At 36.3% G+C, this 23,508-nt stretch overlaps 1 protein-coding gene across 2 annotated transcripts in view; it reads right to left on the bottom strand.

Annotated features, from left to right (window-relative positions):
* Positions 1-23,508, bottom strand: part of ANO3 (anoctamin 3) — a 397,040-nt gene that overhangs the window by 170,339 nt on the left and 203,193 nt on the right. For both annotated transcript variants that reach the window (XM_034645910.1, XM_019807105.2), the window contains 2 exons: positions 12,235-12,429; positions 11,120-11,191 (listed from right to left, as the gene is read on the bottom strand). In XM_034645910.1, the coding sequence (XP_034501801.1) occupies positions 11,120-11,191; positions 12,235-12,429 (267 nt within the window). The remainder of the gene's footprint in view (positions 1-11,119; positions 11,192-12,234; positions 12,430-23,508) is intronic.

Here is a 23,508-nt window from a genome sequence, read left to right as displayed (position 1 = left end):
CACCCATCACTTCGGTCTGAACTACCGTCAGATTACATCTAGAAGTTGATCATTTATCAAAGCTATAGTTTCTTAATCCAAGCCCCCACTACCTCTTGGCAGAAGTCTGTAAGAGTCTCCTAATCAATCTTCCTGTTTCTATCTTTTACCCTCATCACATCCACAGCCAGAGTGGCCCTTCTAAAACTTAAGTGAAATTACATGAAACGTCTACTCAAAACCTTCCAATATTTTTGTAGCTCCAAGTAAAAGTCATATCTACATTATGGTACACTGGGTAAGCACCATCAGGCCCCTACTACCACTTCTCGTCCCTCTCCTCTAAACTCTACCCTCACTCCCTCCAATCTGGCTGCACTGGTTTCCTTGATGTTAAGTATGCTCTCGCCGCATGCTCTCTTTGCACTTGCTCCTTTATCTGCCAGGAATGCTCAATTCCCGTTGCAGCCAGGGTTCAGCTCACATCACCGCATCAGAGAAGCTTTCCTTCACCACCATTTCTAAAATAGAACCTCCCATAGTTCTCTGTCTCCTCATAAGGCTTTATTACTCTTATCAGCACCTGACACAGAATAACGCACACACATTCACACAAAACATGCATGCAATATATGTATCAGCACTTGACATTAAGTTACAGCATAGATATATCAAATATATGTATGTATACACATGTGGATATGTATACATGTATATCTATGCAAATAAACATGGTTTTTTTAAAAGATTTTATTTATTTATTTGACAGAGGTACAGACAGCCAGCGAGAGAGGGAACACAAGCAGGGGGAGTGGGAGAGGAAGAAGCAGGCTCCTAGCGGAAGAGCCTGATGTGGGGCTCGATCCCATAACGCCAGGATCACGCCCTGAGCTGAAGGCAGACGCTTAACCGCTGTGCCACTCAGGCGTCCCGCAAATAAACATGTTTTACATGCATATATTTGTGCTTGCATTCATATAAGAAACAGAAAGAGCACCTACATATCTATATGTACATAACAACACTTACAACTCAATAATAAAAAGACAAACAACCCAGTTTAAAAATGGGTAAAGGATCTGAATAGACATTTCTCCAAAAAAGATATACAGTAGCCAACTACTGTTGGCTTTTCATGTGTTTACATGAAAAGATGCTCAATATCGTTATTTATCAGGGACGTGTAAATCAAACCCACACTGAAACCACTTCATAGCCACTGGGATGGCTATTATAAAAAAGAAGGACAATAACAATTGTTGGTGAGCATGTGGAGAGGTCGAGCCCTCATGCGCTTGGATGGGAATGAAAAATGGTGCAGTTGCTGTAGAAACCAATCTGGCAGTTTTTCAAAAGTTTTAATGTACTACCATATGATTCTCCTAGGTATATACTCAAGAGAAACGAAAATATCAATTCACAAAAAACTTGCATGCCAATGCTCATAGCAGCATTATTTGTAATAGCCAAAAAGCAAAAACAATCCAAATGTCTATCAACTGGTGAACAGCTAAATAAAACATGGCTTATCCATACAATGGAATATTACTTAGCAGTAAAAAAGAATGAAGTGCTGATCAATGCTAAAACATGGATGAACCCTGGAAACATTATGCTAAGTGAAAAATGCTAGTCACAAAAGACCAAATATTGTGTTATTCCATTTTTATGAATTGTCCAGAATAATCTATAGAGACAGAAAGTAAATGAATCCCCCTGAAGCTTGGGGAATTGGGGTAAGAAGAAAAGGTGACTGCTAATAGGTATGGGGTCTCCTTTTGAGGTGATAAAAATAACCTAAAATTGATTATGGTGATGGATGGCACACCTCTATGAATATACTAAAAACCATTTAAGTTATACACTTAAAATGTGTGAATTGTATGGTATGTGAATTGTATCTCAATAAAGCTGCTATAGCTATATTTAAAAAAAAAACAAAAAACATGATCCTCTGAGCTTAAAAACAGCATTTAATATGTTGAAGCAGGGAGCCTGACGTAGTGAAAAGATGATGATTTCAGCAAACTCAAATTAATCCTGGTTATGTCATTTATTAGCTTAACGCAAGTAGGTTAGTTATAGTTTCTCAATCTGAAAATCCGGAATAATAAAATCTTATTTAAGGATTAAATGAAATAATCTACGTGATTTGTACATATAAGGCATTGAAGAACTGTATATTCTTTTTCTTTGATCTTTCTTTAAATTCACAATTCTGGTAATTAGGAATCTACAAAACCACTACTGTGCAACCTTCTCATACATTACTAATGATAGCATGTTCCAGGATTGCCAGAGTAGTTGGGGCTGAAGATTAAAATAATAATAGTAATGGCTTAAGGTTATTTTTATTCTTTATAATTTTTATGTACTAAAAACCATTGAGCTGTACATTTAAAATGGGTGAATCATATGGTATGTTAATTATATCTCAATAAATCTGTTATATTAAAAAAAAAACCAAGATTCTCAAAGCTGAAAAAATCATTTAATACTTTGAAGCAGGGAGCCTGATATAGTGAAAAGAGAACTAATGATGATTTCAGCAAACCCAAATTAATTTTTTCATATTAATGTTAATGAATATGAATATTTCCAGCATACACTGTCTTATTTGCATCTCACAAAAACTCTTAATTCAAACAATCCTGATTTACAGTATAAGAAAAAAAATCAAAACATAATATTGGTATCTCCATTTCATAAATCAGGAACCTGAGGCACAGATGCTGTACCTTTCTACTGAGTGATAGAGTTAATACCTGATCTTCCGACAGCTCATAAATTCCATGATTTTAAAAATTATTATTCCACTGAAGTTTCCTACGAAGAATAAACCTAATGGTCCATATATAGTTTACTCGGTGGTTAGAGCATGATGATAATGAAGATCCAGACTTAATTCATTGCAGTTCCTTTGCTGCCTACTTCTCCCAACACTAGCAGTGTTCTAAAGTCCTGACGCTAGTTGGTCACAGTGAGGGTACTGCCAGAGCTGTATTCAGCCAACCCCACAACTAAGCAAATCTTGAAGATAAATGCTTTCTACAATGTCAGTGTACCAGTGTTTTTTTCTATCCACATTCATCATTCCATACATTCACCCAATCATCAATTACCCATCCAGCATTGAGTAGACAGTATGTATTAGGTAATATGAAAAAGACAGATATAAATAGCAATTATTATCATCTAGTGAACTCAGTATAATAGTATTATAACCAAAGTGCTATAATAATAGAAAGTAGGAACCGTCTAAATGGGTATTCCGAAGGACTTCCCATAGGAATAATGTTGGATAGGCACTCTCCTACTTAAGAAGAGCCATAGCTATGAGGTCTTTAAATGCTCTAAAAAAGGTTTGTCACTATGACTTACATGAAAAAGAGGAATGCAATTAGATTAGGTCTTCAGTGAGAAAAATAACAGAGCACTGATTCTTAACAGGTGGGAAAAATCACAGCAATGAATGACATCATGGAAAGCAAAGCAGTAATGGAGAGCAGAATCTCCAAAAATACGTGTGTCAATAACCTCCTTGGCTTTCCTCCATTCATCTATCATTTCAGTGATCCTAAAAATACTCCTTGAGCACCTACTACGTGCCAGGTACTGTTCCTGATTCTGCCTGTAGGCACCAACAAGACTAAGAAGGCTCTCTCCTCTGGAAATGGAAAGAGGGGAAAAAAAATAAATCTTAAAATTTCTAGTAATATCTCTCAAGTCAAGATTAGGAGACACAAAGTGAAGCGTGTATGAATCTGGTTTCTCTCAATGTCGGGCCTTGGGATAAGAGCAAACTTATTATGAACAAAGAGCAAAAGCGGGCTGGAATGTCTGCAGCTGTGTGAGTCAAAGGACGTATTAGCAAATGCTCCAGAGCTGGAACAGGCCCAGATCTCATAAGGCCTCTGAAGGCTACAGTAAGGAGTTTACATTTTACATGTAGTGGGAAACTGGGAGGGATTTGACTAGAGAAATGATGATATTTAATTTTCCTTTTATGAGGGCTTCCTGTAACTGCTGTATGGAAAACAGACCATAAGGCAAGCACTGGAGCAGAGACAATTAGGAAGTCATGATGTTGATCTACCCAGAGACTGGCACACTGGACAAGGCATGATACAGCACTTGTAGCGGCAAGTACTGAACAGTGTCAGGTTCTAAGTATAAGTGGAAAATTGAGCCAAGAGGACTTACTTAATGGATTTAACGAACAATTGAAAAGATGTACAGTGACTGTGAGGCTGTCACAACTGGAAAACAATCCGTTCTTTCAGTGTAATTCCCTTATTTCTGTAATCCTGACATAGCTTGGTAACATTACTACAAAGTTCTTTTTTATGCCATCTTAATATAAAATGCTATTTGAAAAAATATCAGAAATTATTGGAGATTATTGAGTATTACAGAATGAAAGCAAAATCACCATGTACTCATTTGACCATAACTGTTTTAAGAAATAAAATGAACACTCCAGCAAGCTGAACTATTAAGCTCACAGAAAGAAAATTATCTTAACCACTCTAATATAAATCACTTCCTAAGGGACTCGCTTTATAGCACTAAGGAAATGTTGATTTCACAAGATTAGACAGATGTATATTTTAGTTGGTTGGACTCAAATTATGTTGGTTTTAATAAGCCCTGATTATTTCACTTCAAAGTTATCTGATTTTACTGCAGCATGAGCGTGGGCAGACTCAACCATCAGTTACTTGTTAATATGGATTTCTCTATCCTTGTCATTTTACAGAACACTAGCAAGAGAGAGGGTGGGTGATAATAACAGTGCTTCCAGGACCGATAGACAAGAGTACCGTCACATAGGATTTCAAATTCACTGTTACATGGATTGGCATATTTCAGAATAACTGTATGTATGTGTGTGTGTGTGTTTGTGTGTGTGTGTGACTGTGTCTGTCTGCCTGTGTGGCTGGAGGCACAAGGTAGAATGGTGCTCTGGCTCTGTGAGCTGTTTTATGAAAAGTAGAATTAGGGGTGCCCTGATGGTTCAGTCAGTTGAGTGTCTGACTCTGACTTCGGCTCAGGTCATGATCTCAAGGTTGTGGGAACGAGCCCCTCCTTGGCCTCCCCACTCAGTGGGCAGTCTGGTTGAGAATTTCTCCCTCTCCCTCTGCCCCTCCCACCCTCACTGTCTCTCTCTAAAATAAATGAATAAATCTTTAAAAAATGAAAAGTAAAATTAAAGGCTCAAGGTGGCAATATAAAGAATGAAGGAAGAAAACCAACGAAATTCTAAACCTCCCAACCTGATCAGCCTTCTTCAATCATCTCCCAAATATATTTTATCATGCAATGTGACCCCCATCTTTTGCTGCTCACAGCCTCATACTTATAAGCATTGCAGAGCCAGTATTCTATGGACATCACTAACACCTTTCACCTCCATGGACTGTATTCCTACTGTGATAAGTGATAATTAAGGGAGAAGATGAAGGATTAAGACTTCCTGGGTTAGAATCTCAATTCTCCCTTGGGGAGATGTATGGCATTTGGCCAGTTCTTTTATCTCTTGGCCAATTAGGTTCCTCAGGTATACAAAGAGGCTAGTAATAGTACTGAACCCAAAGAGTTGTTATGAGAATTAAGTGAGGTAAGGCAGGTTGTGTGATAAGTGTTCGGTAAATAATTGGTATTCCACTCTGCCATAAATATCACATTTTAGTGATAATAGAAACAGCTGGTTAGTGAAGATATCTCTGAGCCTAGCAAAATTTGGGGTAAAAGATAAGCTTAATGAGTGAGTGAAAAAAGCAATGAGCAAATATTTGTTGAATCTTTATGATATGCTAGGAGCATTATGGAGTTATGCCTCTTCATTCAATTCAATAGTCTTGCAAAGTATGGATCATTAATTCCAATTAATAAATGAGTTTACTGAGGCTCACAGTCACACAGCTAGTAGATACAAGAATGAGAATTTGACCAATGTCTGGCTGGGAAAATAGCATTTCATCCATAATATACTACAAATCCTGTTAGGCAATTTTAGTGGAAATGTCCTGCTTTGAATCAACAGAACCAAGAATGTTCCATCCTCCATAGCTATCATTTTGAACAATGAGGTATACTCGTCCTCAATGAAACACTGACCACATGGAGTTAATTCTGCCACAGCATTGGTATTCTCATGGGGCAGTTCAAAGTAGTACACTATTAAAAAAAAAAAAAAAGGGTGGGGGGGATCCTGGGTTGCCCAGTTGGTCGAGCGTCCGATGTTTGATTTTGGATCAGGTCATGATTTCAGGGTCATGAGACCAAGCCCCACGTTGAGCTCTGTACTGAGGGGGTGTGTGGTTAAGATGCTCTCTCTCCCTCTGCCCCTCCCCCACACTCATGCGCTGCGCGTGTGCTCTTTCTCTTGGAAAAAAAAAAAAAAACAACGTTAATTAGATGTATCTGTCAGGTTCCAAAAATTGTATTAGATCCTCTTGGTACTTGGAAACACCCATGTGTTAACCAACCCTATCCTAGAAGCTGGCGGTCTGCACTCTAAAAGCAAAATTAGAAAACGTAACTTCATTGAATTGAAAAGAGAGCATGTATTGCTAACACACTCATGCTTTATTTAATTACAGTCTTGGTATATTTGACATCGTTTTGCTTGATCTCCTCTCAAAGACGATAAAATCATATACATTTTAGATATGCGGGTGATTCTAAAGGAGTACTCTCTAGCCTGGTGTTACACTGGGATGGAGTCCTTGAATGGTTGGTGATAATACAGTCAGCCAGAAGTGCATTCTCACCTTCACTGTAAAGGCAAATACCTTGTGTGTGCATGCTACCCCTTCAGAAGCTGTGACGATTCCCTAAATAGAATGAATGGTAGATTGATGCTGGGTGTGCTAAAATACTATGAGGTACAATGTCTGGAGAGACAGGAACACAAGTCAAGTGTGTCAGATGATTGGGACACACTGGAACGATGAGGAGAGAAACATTCATGGAGTTAGGACATTTAATTACATTAAGCATTTAGAGAAAAGGTTAACATTTGTGACAGCACTATCACAATTATTTTACTACCAAAAATAAGATGCATCAAATTGAATAGAAAGGTTTGCATGACTAGAGTTATTGTTAGTCTATTAATTAGTATTAATTTGGGAGAATTATTAGTGAAAGGTGCTTTGCAAACTGTATCACCTGAATGGATATTTTGGACAAGGTTTTATGCTCTTGTTTTTGTCTTATTAGAAAATAACAATAGTAACCTTTTTCAGAATTAATTACTATGGTAAAGACCTTTGTACTCTGATTGAGTGTATTTGTTCTGATGAAATGTTCTCTTGGATACTGATGTTGTATATGAAATGAACCTGCTGGTGGCTGTCTTCCCTTAATTAGGAAACTTAATAAGCCAGCACTGTCTCTATGTCACACACACAAAAGTGAGTATTATAAGAAACATGACTAATTTGCAGTAATTCAGAGTGCTATGATAAATAACACAGCTCATTGTTTAAAAAATTATGAAAAAGTACCTTAACAACGTCCTCAGAGAGAGATCAAGATACATGTTTTAGGCTAGACATTATTTTTTTAAATTTTATTTATTTATTTGTCAGAGAGAGAGAACGAGCAAGCAAAGCAGGGGGAGTGGCAGGCAGAGGGAGAAGCAGACTTCCCACTAAGCAGGGAGCCCGATGAGGCAGGACTTGATCCCAGGACCCTGGGACCATGACCTGAGCTGAAGGCAGATGTTTAACCAACTGAGCCACCCAGGAGTCCCTAGGCTAGAAATTCTTAATTCTGGCTACACTTAATATTTACCCGGGGGTACAGTTAAAAGTATCCATCCTGATTTCATTCCTCAGACCAAGTAAAACTGATTCTTGGGAGCTGGGACTCAGAGAGTTTTAAAACTCCCAAGTGACTTGAATGTGTGGCCAGAGTTGAGAACCACTGAAGTAGGTGATGTGGCCAGGCCACCAATATGTTCACTGATGAAAACTCAGGGCTAACCCTCTGAAGGTTATACATAAATTTACTCTGAGGTTGTAAAATAAGTGTTGTAACAGATTAATTAATATTACTCTTCGATAACTTCTGGCTTTCTTTTCTTTCTATTTAGTTTATGAAAAAGAAAAGCCCCAGTTTGAAGGCATTGCTCATGTGCAAATCTGGCAACTACAGATCTGAATGCAAATCTCACTCAAATGAAGTAAATCTTGCATGATAAAAGCAAAAGGCAAAAGAGAAGGTTGAGCAAACTTATCTCTGCTATAGGAAAAATAAATAAAAATTATACTGACTATGAACTGAGGGTCAGGATAGAATCTTTCAATATTACTGCTATTTCAAATACTGGGTGACTATCAGCCAGTTTCAAGTTTCAGTTCTGAAAACTCTCCATAGAATGTGTGCTATTCTGACTGAAATATAAGCAATTTTCCCCACTTACAAAAAATTCTGATGTAAATTTTTCTTTACATATCTTTGTTATATATTTGCGGTGTTGTTTAGAGAAAAAAAAAGAAAATACAGATGAGAAGAAACTACAAATAATCGTACCATAAAGATACACACTCTTAACTAACATATTGGTATATTTCTTTCTACCTCTTTTTCAATACATTTTTAACTAAAATGAGAGGAGGTCTACATTTATATTTAAGCTATTTTTCCCCACCCAGCAATATTCCCCAAAACATTCAATAGTACAATTACTAGAATATTCAATTTTCCTCCATTCCTAAGTTTGATAATTCTTATAAAGAAAGCTGTGAGGAATGATACTTTTAATTTCTGATGCTATTTTTTTGGAATAGATTTTTAAATGTAAAATTGTACACTGAGTCTCTAAAATATGAGTTCTACAGGTTTCATCTTATGGCTCATACAACAAAGCATCTCTTTGAAGAGCTGTGTATCATCAACTTTTGGGTAGAATAAAGAAACAAAGTTCAAGATGGCTGAATGAGCTTTCAAGTACCTTTGTTGTCCCTTGCTCTGGAGACTTCATGAACATGATAATAAATAACTTTCAAAAGGTATAGACCAACAATAGTTTTCTAGAAGGCAAACTTCCGATGTCAGGGTGTTAACTGATAGAGTAGGTTATCCTAGATTTTGTGCAGAGGCAAGAAGACAATGAATCTCCTTAGCCAAATCCTAGAGATGGCTGGACTCAAAGATGGCAGAAAGACAAAGACAAGAGTGAGAGTCAGAGGTAAAAACCTGAAGAAAACTGAAGGTCTGACAATAAAACATGCAAACACAAACTTTTTCTCTAAAGAAATTCAAAGTACAAAAGCAGTGATGTGGGAATCAGCACTCAGGAGTACAGTCTTCAATCTGACATTGGGTAGAGCACCTAAGTAATGGCTCCTTAGCCGTTCACACTATAGTGAGATCTTTCCTTTCCTGAGATTTCTCCATGTACCCAGAACTCTGAGTCAGCCTTCCTGTTGTTTTATTCTTAAATTAAACAGATGACCAAAGATCACCAAAAATTGTTGGAAATTCTATAGCCTAAAAGAGAATGACTAATTGAAGCAGGCAGAAAAATGGATCACTGGAACAAAAGCCTAAAACTTAAAAAGCGAAGGAAAACTTAAGACAATCGCAAGTGTAATTAGAGAGATTAGAGATGTTATGTTCATGAACTGCAACAGGATGCTCTGAAGAAGTTACATTCTGAAAACAAAAAAGATTCAGAAATCAAATATACATATATGATCTCACCCTCCCCCCAACACACACACACACACACACACACACACAGAGAGAGAGAGAGAGAGAGAGAGAAACGAAAAGTCACTGGGAAAAAAAGAACAGGAAATCTTCAAGAAGTGAGGCAGAAATCAAAACCATGAGATGAAAGAAAATGCACACACAGGCATACACACACACCTAAACATAATACCACATAATTCTGTAACACAAAAAATAAAGATAAAAATGCACAGAGAGAAGGAAAAAAAAAATCAATGACAAAGGAACGAGAATCAGCAATTGGGCTATTTTAGCAGTAACAATGGATGCTAGGTGAAATGAATCCAGTCTCCGGATTTCAAGGAAAATGATTTTTAACCTAGGACTTTATAGCCAAGCAAATACAATGAAATGTAAGAGTGAACCGAAGTCATCTCAGACATACAATAACTTAGAAAGTTTGCATCTCACATGGGGTAGTTGCTTAAGGATATACTCTGAAAAAAAAAAGGGGGTTGAAAACTAAGAAAGAGGAATATGTGGGACAGTAGAAACTGGAATTAATCCAGTAATCTAATGAAGAGTCAGTGAACACCAAGAATTTCTTAAAGAAGAAGAATGAGGTAAAGGATATAAAAATTAGAATCTGGAACATATGGGATTATTTAGAAGGTGAAATATTTTCTCCTCCCAAGAAAAAAAAATACAGATAATCTAGGAAAATAAAACTAACAAAAGTTTGTGCTACAAACAAGAAAGTAAGTTTAGTGTGGCATGATTTTGAGTAATTGATGGAAGTTTGGGAAGGGGAATCAATTTGACCTTGACTCTAGGACAGAGGTCATAACAACTTGGAACTGTAGAAGAGGAAGTGATCCTGTAACTGCCAAAAGCATTATTTTCATAGTAGTACTATATTTGCCAAGTGGAGAGTCAAGAGATACTGTAAAAATGTGATAGAACATGATATAAAGGTGTAAATATGCTATTTAAAGCTACAAATTTAATCAGCAGAGAGGTTTAAAAATTTAAATGGCAATATAGCTGTGAAAAATTGAAGGGTTATGCAGATAAGCTAAATCTTCATCGAACACCATGGGATCAACAGATACTGCTGAAATTTAATAAATCTAGAAACAGCAGTATTAATGTGCTTATTCATAGAGAATTGAAAGATATTTCCAAAAGCTTAACAGCAGAAAGTGTTAAACATTTTTGGTTATGAGATTTTCATTACAAATCTTCTTATATTACTTGAATTTCAAACTGTACATGAAATACCTTCATCATTTTTTAACCAGAGAATATTATACTCACCCATCAAATATTCACCCAACAAATATTAAAGACCCAAACTTTTTTTTTCTTAAAAAATAATATTCTAGATTTGAAGAAGACAACTTACCTTTGGAGAGGGGGTAAAGGAATAAGGAAATACTAGAAATCAACTTACCCAAGCAAAAGTCACTGAGGTCAGCAAAAGAGCATTTGAGCACAGTGTCTTTTTTATCCTCCTCAGCATTAACTAGGGGGAAAAAAAAGACATTCATAGTTTTTGGAAATAAAAACATTATCATTTAGAAAAATGACCATCATGACTGATGGCCAAATGAGGGCCAAACAAGAAGAAATTTTTTAAGTTAATGAGTTGAAATTAGTTATTTAAAATTTCAATAAGGGCAAGTACATCTCTAGAATACCTTCATCCTCTTGAATAATTAGCCACCTTTCTTATTGGACATGGATGTAAGCTATTATTTATAACTGGTATTGATTTCACAGCATTACTGAAAAGAAAATCTTGGTATTTTCAAGTTATCCAGAGGAAGAAACAAGTCCAAGGAATCATAAAGGAATGCATTCCCGTAAGACAAAAAAACAACTTAGAGAGGGATGGGAAAATGGAAACACACCACATCCACTGTAAGACAGGGGGCCAGGTTGTATTTTGACTCCTGGATTTGTGAAAAGTAGTTGTCTAAAAGCATAATGGTGTCTCAGATGGGCAGATGTGTGTAGAAAGGTGCCCAGGGCAGCCACAAAGTGTCATTAATGTGGCATCTAGCTGGCACTTCCCTGTATTTCAGCCCTTTTGTTGTCTAAGGCTGCGGTGCCAACACGTGATTGCTAACACTTGTCCAGCCACATCTTTGTGCAGTCAAATCTTCACTGCTTTACTGTCAATGTTACTTAAAGCCTTTGGTCTTTCTTTCTAAGAAACTGAGTTTAGTATTGCTGACGTAGTCTCCTCAGTTACTGGTTATAGGTTCTTACCAGAAATGATAATGAGCCAGCAATTCAAGTAGCTGGTCTCTCTGCTCCTGCAAACAGAAAATACTAGCTCCAGGTTCCCATAAGGTTGGCTTCTTTCAAGGCCAGAAAGAAGTGAAAACACACCTGGCCAACAAATGGCCTTCCGTCTGACTGGTGTACTGTTCTCTTTTTTATGCCAGCTTTCCTGCCAACGAGCTCTATAAATACTAGTAAAATGGACGAAGGAAGGAAGGAATGGTTTGAAAACACTTAGTCTTTTCACATTGAACAAAAAAGGCAGGAATAGCTGCTCACCTGGCTCTGCTTTGTCCGCGGAGATTAAGGTTACGGAAGTGGGAGCCTGAGACTCACTCTCGGTGGACTGAAAGAGTGAGGTGGATTGGCTCAAGCTCTTTGAGTAGGCATAGCTCTGGGCGAGGCAAGGCAGGGATCTCCGGGATGGTTTCAATGAAGTTTCCTTTGTTATCTCACTCTTGCTTACATTCATACCTGCAAATTCAAAATGGTAAGTTTTAGAAGTAATAAATAATCAGCAAAAGTTGATAAATAATTTTAATTCTTGTGATGGCTGTTTCAGGAAAGTACTCTTGAAAAGCACCACCTAGGGACTGGAACTAACTGAGTTAGTTTTGTTAATATTTTGGCAAGGGAAAGTGAGAATTTTGTCAAACAGTCCTGAGGAATGAACACCATTGACCTTTCACCATTTTTTTTTTTTAAGATTTTATTTATTTATTTGACAGAGACAGAGACAACCAGCGAGAGAGGGAACACAAGCAGGGGGAGTGGGAGAGGAAGAAGCAGGCTCATAGCGGAGGAGCCTGATGTGGGGCTGGATCCCATAATGCTGGGATCACGCCCTGAGCCGAAGGCAGAGGCTTAACCGCTGTGCCTCCCAGGCGCACCAACCTTTCACCATTTTTAAAAGCTTCTGTAAACAAACAAACAAAAAACAAAGCAAAACAAAAACCAAGTGGTTAACTTCATTTAGGAAGTTATGAGAATAATCATTTGGATTATCTTTGGATAAATCTAACCATTTGGTTTCCCAAGTAGAAAAATAAATGAAACTAATACATAAATATTCAAATTACTGTTTACTAAATGGAACCCTTCTTTGTACTCTATTCTCCCTTAAACACATACATACTACATTTGATTTTTCCAACGATCTTATAGAGCAGATATTGTTATTTCTATTAGTTGTGGGGAACTGAGACTTAGAGAGGAAAAGTAATATCCCTTATGTCACACAGATAAATAAGCAGAAAAGGGTTTCTATTCCAAGCTAAAACCACCACATCAGGGTGCATCTATAAATTAGTTCAAAACCCCTGACCACCATCTATTCACCCCCAAACTCACAGACATTGAAATGTAAAGAACTTAGCAAAGTCTATACCAATAGAGGCTGAAACACAGAAAGAACATAGCTATAGGCACATGTGTTTCTACCAGCCTCCCTATTCACCTGCCCACATGCTGATTCTCTGTATTAATGTAAATTTCTAAGGGAGTGATTGAAAAATGAAAGGGATAGTGCAAATGCATTAGTACACAAAACATTCAATTAAGGGAGCTTTTGCAGTTGCTCATCTAAATTTCAATTTTGAGGCAGAGTAGAATCTGGGTCATAAAAGGTGTGGGAAAGGGGTAAAAACAGAGAAAAGGTACATTTTCAGTAATTATTATATTTAGAATATAAATAAATTTAACTAAATTCCACTCAAATTGCTCAGGTCTGTAATTTTTTAGCTACTTTATTTTATAGTCAGTTTGTAAATTAACTCAAAATTTCTAAGTAGCTCTTCAAATGAATGGATTCAAGTAAAGACAAGCAGAGGTACCAACGTGTGTTGCCCATTGGGACAAATGGGAATCCTGAAAAAGAAATAACAAGGCAATTTTTGAGAGAGGTTCTACAGAAATAAGACATGGCTGGACAGAAGAAATTCAGATAAACCTAGGAGTGGGGCTTTTATCCTTTAGTTTTATACAACCATGTATTTATTTTCATATTAAGTCTCAGTGTGCAAATAGAATATGAACTAGAGAGGTATGCAAGGAAGAACTGTGAATTGACTGGAAGCGTAACACCCAGTCTCTTAGCTTTCTGGGATCTTGTAAGACAAGAAAAGAAAATACTTTCTTGAAGAGGAATTCCCCAAGGTCCACAGAAAGCATATCGAAATCCTACAAAAATACCAGACAATTCTGCTTAATGACCAACTAGTGTTTTCTACACTACATCCAAGAAATAACATGGGGCAAATCTATCCTAGTAAGTGTCTATGCCTATGAATCTTTTGTAATGTGATCTGATACATTCTTTTAAGAAACAGCAATGTAGGTTATTAAATGGTTAGCTTTCTGTTTCTGGGCCACTCTAGCAGAACATCTGAGTAAAGGAATAAATATTTGGGGGTGGAGTGGGGGAGAGGGAAGGTGCATAGACAGAAGACAGTGATAGCTGATGACAAAGATGTTGACTGAGAGAGGAAGGCCCTTGGCCCCAGATAAATGGCCTTGATAGGAGCTTTATAATAATACTATTCACCTTAACCCACTGACGCAAGCATGTAGTTTCAAAAAGGAGCAACTACTACAGTTCCCTTTCTTACAATATTCAAACACGAGTAAAAATTTCAACTGTTCTTTGGGTGAAAGGTGACTATTGAATCGGTAGATATTATTTCATAAACCAATATGGGGTGAGATTTCATAAACCAATATGGAGTTAATTACGCTCACCAATGCTGTCAGTGTTTTCTGACATTTGATTCATTCGGTATTCACCAGGTCATTCGACAGATATTCACTGGGCCTCTGCTCTCTGAAGGCACTCTGCTGACTGCGGTGAGTAAGGTAGACAGTGGTGATGAGATAGACAATAATTCCAGGCCTCAAAGGACTTTTATTTTAGTTGAGACTCAGACATTGGCCAAACAAAAATAAATAAATATATACATGTAAATTGTCTGCAATGCTATGAAAATACAGGTACTGCTCTATAATGAGAATAATAAAGGAGACTTCCCTTAAGAAGTGATCAGGGGCATTTTCTCGGAAGATGTGACACGTTAGGCCAAGAAAATGAAGAAGCACCTAACACACAGGAAGGTGCTTATGTTATGTTTGTGTTGATGGTAATGCATGTGCATGTGTGTTTGTGGGAAGTGCTTTTAAGCAAAGATAATAAGGTGCATGAAAGTCATGAGGTAGGAAGGTTACACTGTATTTATAGAACTGAAAAAAAAAAAAAAAACCTGTGGCCTAGTACGACAAAGAGGCATAAAGGAGCTATTGCTGCAGTCTAGGTGGGGGATAAAAATTAGCTACTGTTCTTTGAGGCGTTATTTTATTTATATATACATTCATTTGCCCTTTATTTTCACAGATTAATCTGTCTTATGTTCTTTACTTGAATAATTGTGTTTGCCAAAATTCATAAAATATTTTTAAACAATGCCCACCCTACATGGGAATGAAACTAGGAGAGGTTAAGGTATTTACTTCCTCAAGGTCATAAATCTAGCAACTGGCAGAACTGAACATTAAAGTAATAGCTACTGGATTCCAAAGCCCATGATCTTTTCAGAAGATGGCTCCCTGTGAGCCCCAGTCCTACGTGGTTCATTACCATGGTTTCACTTGGTATAAATACCACACACATTTTCAGCAGAGAGCTCTGAATGTAGAAACCACAGAGCTAAAGCAAACCCCAGAACCTATAATTCTATATTCACAATCTTAACAAACTGGAATGTAATTTGGTGAAAAATGAACATGTGCTGCTTGGTACGTATCAACAGGAAATGTCTACCCACCTTACCTATCAAACTGTATTTCCCGTGCTCATCTATAAAAGAATAGATATGAATAATATATAATCTGCTGTGTATTAACAATGTGTGTAACTGAGTTATACAACATAGGTATCAATTTTTTTATTTTTAAGACTGATTTTTATTCATCAGGGTTTTTTTTAATCATTTATGTCATAATTTCAAACAATTCTTAAGTTCTTTCTCTGGGCTAGGCCTGGATTCAGTGTTGAGTATAACATGGTGCTCACTCACAGGGGAAGGAGATACATAAAAACAGATTTTATGCTAAAAAAACAATATGAAATATACACAGCACATTATAAAACCACCCAGGAGATATTCCTAATTCAGGTGGCAATGCTAGTGAAGTCTTGTCTATGAAGGTAATGAGTGGATTCTTTTTGGCATATTCCTACTCCTACTTCTCTGTATTTATAATTCTTGGGTTCAACACATTTTCTTCAAAGGATTATGCACATAAGGTAGAAAACTCTCCATACAAAACGTAAGTGTTGAAAATATTCATTAAATGCATTACTTAAAGAAAATTGGGTAAAAAATGGTGACAATGAAACAAGTATCCTTCCCACAGTTCTGCGTTTCCCTTTCTATGCATCTTCAAAGCAGTGCTCTCTCATTTCCTGAACTACTGTTTCCAAAGCTACTATACAGATCATCTTTGCTAGAAACCTATATAATCTAAGCAGAAAGTCTGATGTCCTGACATTCTAAAAAGTACAGAGTTTCTTTTCCAAGTCACATTAAATGGCGTCACATTCTGCCTGGCATAACTAACAGCATCTGTTCTTTGCATGGCATGATTTACATCAGCTACCCCCAGAGTATATTCAGAACTTATTTCTTCAATGTTCCAAAGTTCCATTTCTTTCCTTGTTGGCTTTACCTGATACCCTTGAATAATACTTGATAACTACTCCTTTAAAGCTAATAACTAGAAAAGAGACCACGGTAACATGTCAATTTTGGTAAGCATATGCAGCTCACGAGTTCAAGGGTAAATCTATAAACTGCAAAAAATGTGTCATTTCCTGTATTTGGAACAGATTTTTCTCAAGCGACAATTAGCTACTTATAATTGTTCTAAGAGCACTTCATAAATGCTGACATATTTAAAGGGATCTAATGAAATGACAATTTCACTTGTATATACACAAAGGTCCACGAGGTGGAATTGCAAATAAGATATCTTCTAGAAATGCATTCACATAAGACATCTTACATCAAAGGAGGAAAAGTTGACATTCAGATACCATTTAAACTCAATGGACTTTGAGCTGATACAGAATTTCAATTGGAAAAACAGATCCTTAGGAAACTTCAAAGAGGCAACTGGAGAATAAAGAAAAAAATGGGTGATTTTCTTTCTTTTTAAAGATTTATTTATTTATTTTAGGAAAAGAGAGTGAGAGAACGAGAGAAGGGGAATGGGGGAGCAGCAGAGGAAGAGAATCTTCAAGCAGACTGCCCTCTGAGTGCAGAGGCCAATGTGATACTCCATATCATGACCCATGAGATCACGACCTGAGCCGAAACCGAGGTAAACGCTCTACCGACTGAGCCACGAAGGTGCCCCAAGATGGTTGATTTTCTTAGTGCAAAACACAGATTTTCAAAAGATCTACTCTTTCAGTAAAATTTCTCTTCAAGAAAACTAACTCATCCTAATGACTCATGTGAAAAAAAACTTTGTTTTATAGAACTAACTCTGAAAATTCTACCAAGCAAATTGTTAGAATTTTTGGAAGATTTGTAGCAAAACAATATGATATTATGACCTAATGGATTTTACATTATGTCCATAAGAAGTTTTGTCCATAAAAAATGTAGTTGTCTGACTCTTGTTATAATCTCAAGATGAATTCTGTAGTTTAGTAAAACTTTTACCTTTCTCAGAAATATTTTAGAATTGATGGCCTGAGAATGGGTACTGTCTCAGGATACCACTTGATTTTATAAAATGCAAACACACCTTCCTATAATAGTAGATATAACCAAAGCATATTTATCTAAATAGTAAGCACTGGGGGAAAAAGCATAAACACACACAGAAGTTTCTTCTTCTATTCCTTATCAAAATCACTGTAGCTCTGTTGTCTTCAAAGGAACATGTCGGATTTGAGTGTGTCCTTTTTGGCAGATGTTATTGCTACTGATAAAAGCACCATTTATTGATTGCCTACAAAGTGCCAGGAGCATCCTATATGTTATCAGTTAATTCTCATCCTAGTCCTGTCTTGACTTTTCATCTCCACTTTACATGTGGGAATCCTGAGATACAAAGGACTCCAGTGACTTGTCTCTAGTTCCACATGTAGGAAATGCTACAGCCTGGAAGAAACCAGGTCCATTTGACTTCAAGGCCTTTGCTCTTTGCAATAAAACACGTAAATTCTTTGTTTACTCAGAAACTTCTTTATTTACCATAATTTGTTCTTCACTCATTTTTCAGTTCTACTCTCACTTTGAACAAGGAAAAGTATGTCTCTTGTATCAGAGTCCTAATAGGATAAGGATGGCTAACTCCGAGTAATTGAAGCAAGGTATATATATATATATATATATATATTTGTTTACAAAGGGGTGGGCAGAACTAAGAGAAACCAATAAACATTGATGAAGCGCCTTACAACTAACAAGGGCTGGAAACCTTTATCCCCCGTGAGCCTGCAGAGCAGGGAGAGGGGTCAGATGGAAGAACTTGGAGATAATTGTAGCTGGAGGAGAGGGAATCTGACAGAACCTATATGCTGACCTAGGAGAATGTAGCCACTGTAAACCCACAGAAGGGCATGGAGTGAGCCAGGGAAATAAAACACCCCCAGCTTCTCTTTTGTCAGTTTCTAATCTGCTGCTGCTACTTCCCAACTGGTCAAATCTAGATTGTAGCTAGAGGTCGTGCAAGCTCTCGGTTGTTGTAGTCCGTAGATACCTGCTTCCTGAGGAACAGGACAAGGTGAAAAGTGGTGCAGGGTGGATCTGGAGGGATGAATGGAGATTACCCACTACACACATACAGATGTGCACTTTCACCATCAGAGAATACAATTTTAAGGTTTTTTTTGGGGGGGGTCATAAATGATAAATATTCTAAGATGTTTATAAGTAATCATGGAAAAGGCAACTATTGACTTTATGGTACTTTTGACTGGCTTGCTATGTGCAAGACTCCGTGCAGGAGACAAAAGTAATACACACTCAGTCTTTAAATAAGAGTAATTAGTAAAATAAAAATTTATCTCATTCAATTAAAATATATTAATAAGAAAGGTGAATAAGAAAAGCTCTCTAATAAGTGTAATGCAAGACAGAACACTATAAGGAAAGTGCAGAGTTATGAAGGAGTTTATAAATTGGTGAAATACATTTCAAAAGTCCTGAAGATGAAATGAGAGCCCTCATTTTTATCTTTATCTGTGTGCACTCTTGTCTAGAGTCTAATTTCCAAGTCACACAGCCCACCCCAAATAGGTACATTTTCTTTGCTGTATGTCCTCTTAGGAACATATATTTTGGGACGCCTGAGTGGCTCAGTTGGTTGAGTGTCCACCTCTTGATTTTGGCTCAGGTCATGATCTAAGGGTCATAAGATCGAACCCTGTGTGGGGCTCCACACTGGGCATGGAGCCTGCTTGGAGTTCTCTCTCTCCCCCACCTCTGCACTGTACCCCACTCATGCTCTCTCTCTCTCTCTAAAACAAGAACAACAACAACAACACATATTTCGCTTTAATAGAATTTCATGTTTGCATTTATGTATTTATGAGGTTACTATTAACATACAGTCTCTCTAGCTGCACGGTGAGTTCCATGAGGGCAAGGACCATGTCTGCCTTGTTCACAGACACACATTCAGCATGTGGCACTTTGTCTGCATATATAATATGGAAATTGATATTTACAAAAAGAAAGACTGAAATAAGGCTCTATTAATTAATGAGTTTACCAATGAATATTTTCATGTGACAAGTATTCAGTCTCATAGATGCTAGATGTTCTTTCTAGACAATGGGATTCGGCAGTGAACAAAGAGATAAAACTCCCTGCTCTGGTAAAGATTAAAATGTCAAAGGGACATCGGGACACATTCACTCTTCAGGAACCAGTGTTCTGAAACTTCAAAGCTCAAACAACTTATAACCTATAATGCTTTTTGAAATACAAATGAGATTGATGCATATATTAGTGGAGCTATTCCAAATCCCACTCCTCCCCCTCAATGGCTATTCATTTCCTTGCTTCTGTTTTAGTACTCAAACAGATTTTCGCAGCAATGGAAGCTGGGAGTAACAGAGATTCCTGGTATTTACGAAATGTGCTATGATCCAAAGGGCTTTCTTTAGAATGTACAGGGGGGAAAAATAAAGACAGAAGTACAAGATAAATCTGCAGCCAAGCTTTACTCCATCATTTTGTGTGTGTGTAAAGGGGCAAAATGGAATTCCTGATCTTCCTTGCCTGCCTCATGGAAAGCAATTCCAAATGAAAACAAATCTTGGGTTTAGATTAGGATATAAAATTTGAAGTTTTATATTACTTCTGACAAGCTGCAAAGGTATAATGTTTACACTACTGTCAACAATAATACCACTGTTCCACTATGAAGAACTCAGAGATGGGATTTGGGTTTTCAGGCAAGCGCATGGACACAGCAAGAAAACCTGAATTATACCCTGTCCTTGAAGTGGGGAAGATCTGAAGACTCCCACTACATCTCACAGGTCTATGATGGCATTTTGAAAAAACTAAACTTCTGATCCCATTTGTTCCAACCACACACTGTGATTGGTGAAACCAGTAACTCAACTAGAAGCAAATGATGTGTAGACTCTGAACCCAAACACAAGCATGACTAGTCTAACCAGCACGGCATCAGGGCACAACCTGCTCTATATTTTCAGCCTGGCATGAGCATTTGTAACCACAGAACTTCCCACTGCTTGCAACCTGCTGCTGTAGTTTTTACTGATGGGTTTCAACATACTGTGCCAAAGGCTGGCAATTCCCACATCTTCTTTTGAACATAGTTTGATATTTTATAATTGAAAGCTTATTTCAAAAGCTTAAGAATGGGAAAATGCAGCTTATCCTAGAAAAGAAAACAGAAAAACAGTTGATTCTGGATATTTTTTCAATGAGTTTAGGGTGAGAAAATCTTAGCTATTAGTATTATGCTAGTTTTAGTATTTAGTTAATATTGGTTTATTTTTAAAAACTCCATTTAAAAAGATAAAGGATAAATAATAATGGCAGTATTTATTGTTGTTACTATTAATAATTATGTTTAATTATTATGTTGGCTAATAATTAATTTACCACCAATTATTTACAACCTACTCTTCTCAGTAATATTCATTTTACAGAAAGTTAGAATTTAAGTTTTAATTTAATATCATTTGACTTTCAATTTTTAAAAATCATATTTTAAAAATCATGGTTTTTACTCATCAGTAAGATTATACTATTTTTGCAGAGTTTTGGGTTCAATAAAACCTAAGCTGCTTTTTCCCAAACACTTTTTATTTTCATTATAAAAACTATATGAATTTTCAGGGATAACCCATGCGCTTATTTTCTCCCTTTTATTTATCTTTTTTTTTTTTTTTTTAATTTCCATGGGTAAAGTCAACATTTCTGGTGTTAAGTTTTTTGAGTTTTGACACAAACAGGGATTCTTATAACAATTTCATTGACAGGATACAGAAAAATTACAACACTTGAATCAATTCCCTAGTCCCACCTATTTGTGCTCAGAGTTCTCCATTACCCAACTTCCAACAATCAATGATCTGTTCTTTTTACCTTTTTTTTTTTTTTTGCCATATCCAGAAAGCCACATAAATAGAACAATACACTATATAACTTCTAAGATTAGGCTCTTTCACTTAGCAAAATGCATGTGAGAATCATCCATTTTTATAAGTGTCATAAATTCGTTCCTTTAAATACCAAGTAGTAACTTCATTGTGAGGATGTCCTACAATTTGATCATCTATTCATCCGAGGAAGGACATTTGGGTTGTGTTCAGTTTTTGTGATTATGAATAATGCTGCTCTAAACATTAATACAAAGGTTTTGAGTTCTCAAAAATACATTGAAGCATGCTTGCTGGGTGAAATGATGAGTGTATATTTAATAGTGACAGAAACTGTCAAATTTTTTCAAAAGTGGCTGTACCACCAACAGTGTATGAGAGAGTTCCTGTTGCACTGTGTATTTATCAACAGGATTTTGGTTGTTATTAGACATTCTAATAGGTTTGTAGTGAAAACACACTGTGGTTTTAGTTTGCATTTCCCTAATGACTAATGTTATTGGGCATCCCTACCTGTGCTTTTTGCTATCCATATATATTTTTTGGTGAAGTCTTCAGATATTTTGTCCATTTTTTTTTCATTGTGTTTCTGTCTTATTATTAAGTTTTGAGAGTCTTGTATATATTCTGGATATAAGTCCTTTACTTGATATGTGATATGCAAGTATTTTAGCTCAGTCTGTGGCCTCTTTTTTGTTTTGTTTTGTTTTGTTTTGTTTCCTTAATAGTGTCCTTTGCAAAGTTTTTATTTGCAATGAAGTAAAATTTTATGAATCCTGTTTTTGGTGCTATATCTAAAAAATCATTGACTAAACTCAGGTTATGAGCATTTTATTGTAGGCTTTTATACTTTTATGCTTGACATGTAGGTCCATTATATATTTTAAATTAATTTTTTATATACAATATGAGGTATAAAACAATAATCATTTTTGGCATACGGTCGTCTAGTAGTCAACTACTCCTTAAAAGACTGTCCATTCTCCCTTCAGTTGTCTTTGCACCTTTATCAAAAATCAATTGTCCATACTTATTAGGTCTCTTTCTGGGTTTTATATTCTGTTCTTTTGATTATGTGTCTATCCTTTCACCTATACCATGTTGTCTTGACTACTCCAGCTTCATAGTGTATCTTAAAAACAGGCAGGGCTAGTCCTCCAACCTTGTTCTTTTTTTTAAATTGCTTTGGCTCTTTGAGTTATTTTACCTTACTCTACACACTTTAGAATCAGCTTATTTTTAATTGATAATTAGCTTATCTATAATTGTGATATTAAAATTGAGATTGAATTAAATTTCTATATCACTTTGGGGAGAATTAACATCCTAGCTATATCAAGTTTTCCAGTCTGTGAACCTGGTATGATGATTTCTTGAGGTTTTTTCTTTGATTTCAATATATTTTTATAGTTTTTTCCATACAAATCCTGCATATTTTATTATACTTGTAGCTAACTATGTCATTTTGTTGGAGCTTTTTTAAAAGGTAATATCTTTTCTTAAATTTCAGTTTTCCAGTTTTCAACTGTGCATTGCTAATGTATAAAAATGCAACTGATTTTTGCTTATTGATATTGTATTCTGTGAACTTTTGTGAACTTGCTTACTAGCTCCACGAAAAATTTTGTAGATTCCTTGGAATTTTCTACATAGGCAAGAATGTTGTCTGCAAGTAAGAGTAGTTTAATTTCTTATTTTCCAATTGAATACCTCATTTTATTTTCTAGGACTGCCAACGCAAATATTGAGTAGGAGTGGTGAAAGTAGACAATTTTGTCTAATTCTTGATTTTAGAGGGAGAGTAAGATGTTAGATGTAAGTGTTTTATAAATGCCCTATATCAAATGGAGGAAGTTTCTTTCCATTCCTAGGTTGCTGAAGTTTTTAATATCATAGATGTTGAATTA

The sequence above is a fragment of the Ailuropoda melanoleuca genome, chromosome 16, assembly GCF_002007445.2.
Source record: "Ailuropoda melanoleuca isolate Jingjing chromosome 16, ASM200744v2, whole genome shotgun sequence".
In the NCBI taxonomy this organism is placed as follows: domain Eukaryota; kingdom Metazoa; phylum Chordata; class Mammalia; order Carnivora; family Ursidae; genus Ailuropoda; species Ailuropoda melanoleuca.
The sequence above is the reverse complement of the archived record's forward strand: the minus strand, read 5'-3'. Positions and strand labels throughout refer to the sequence as shown.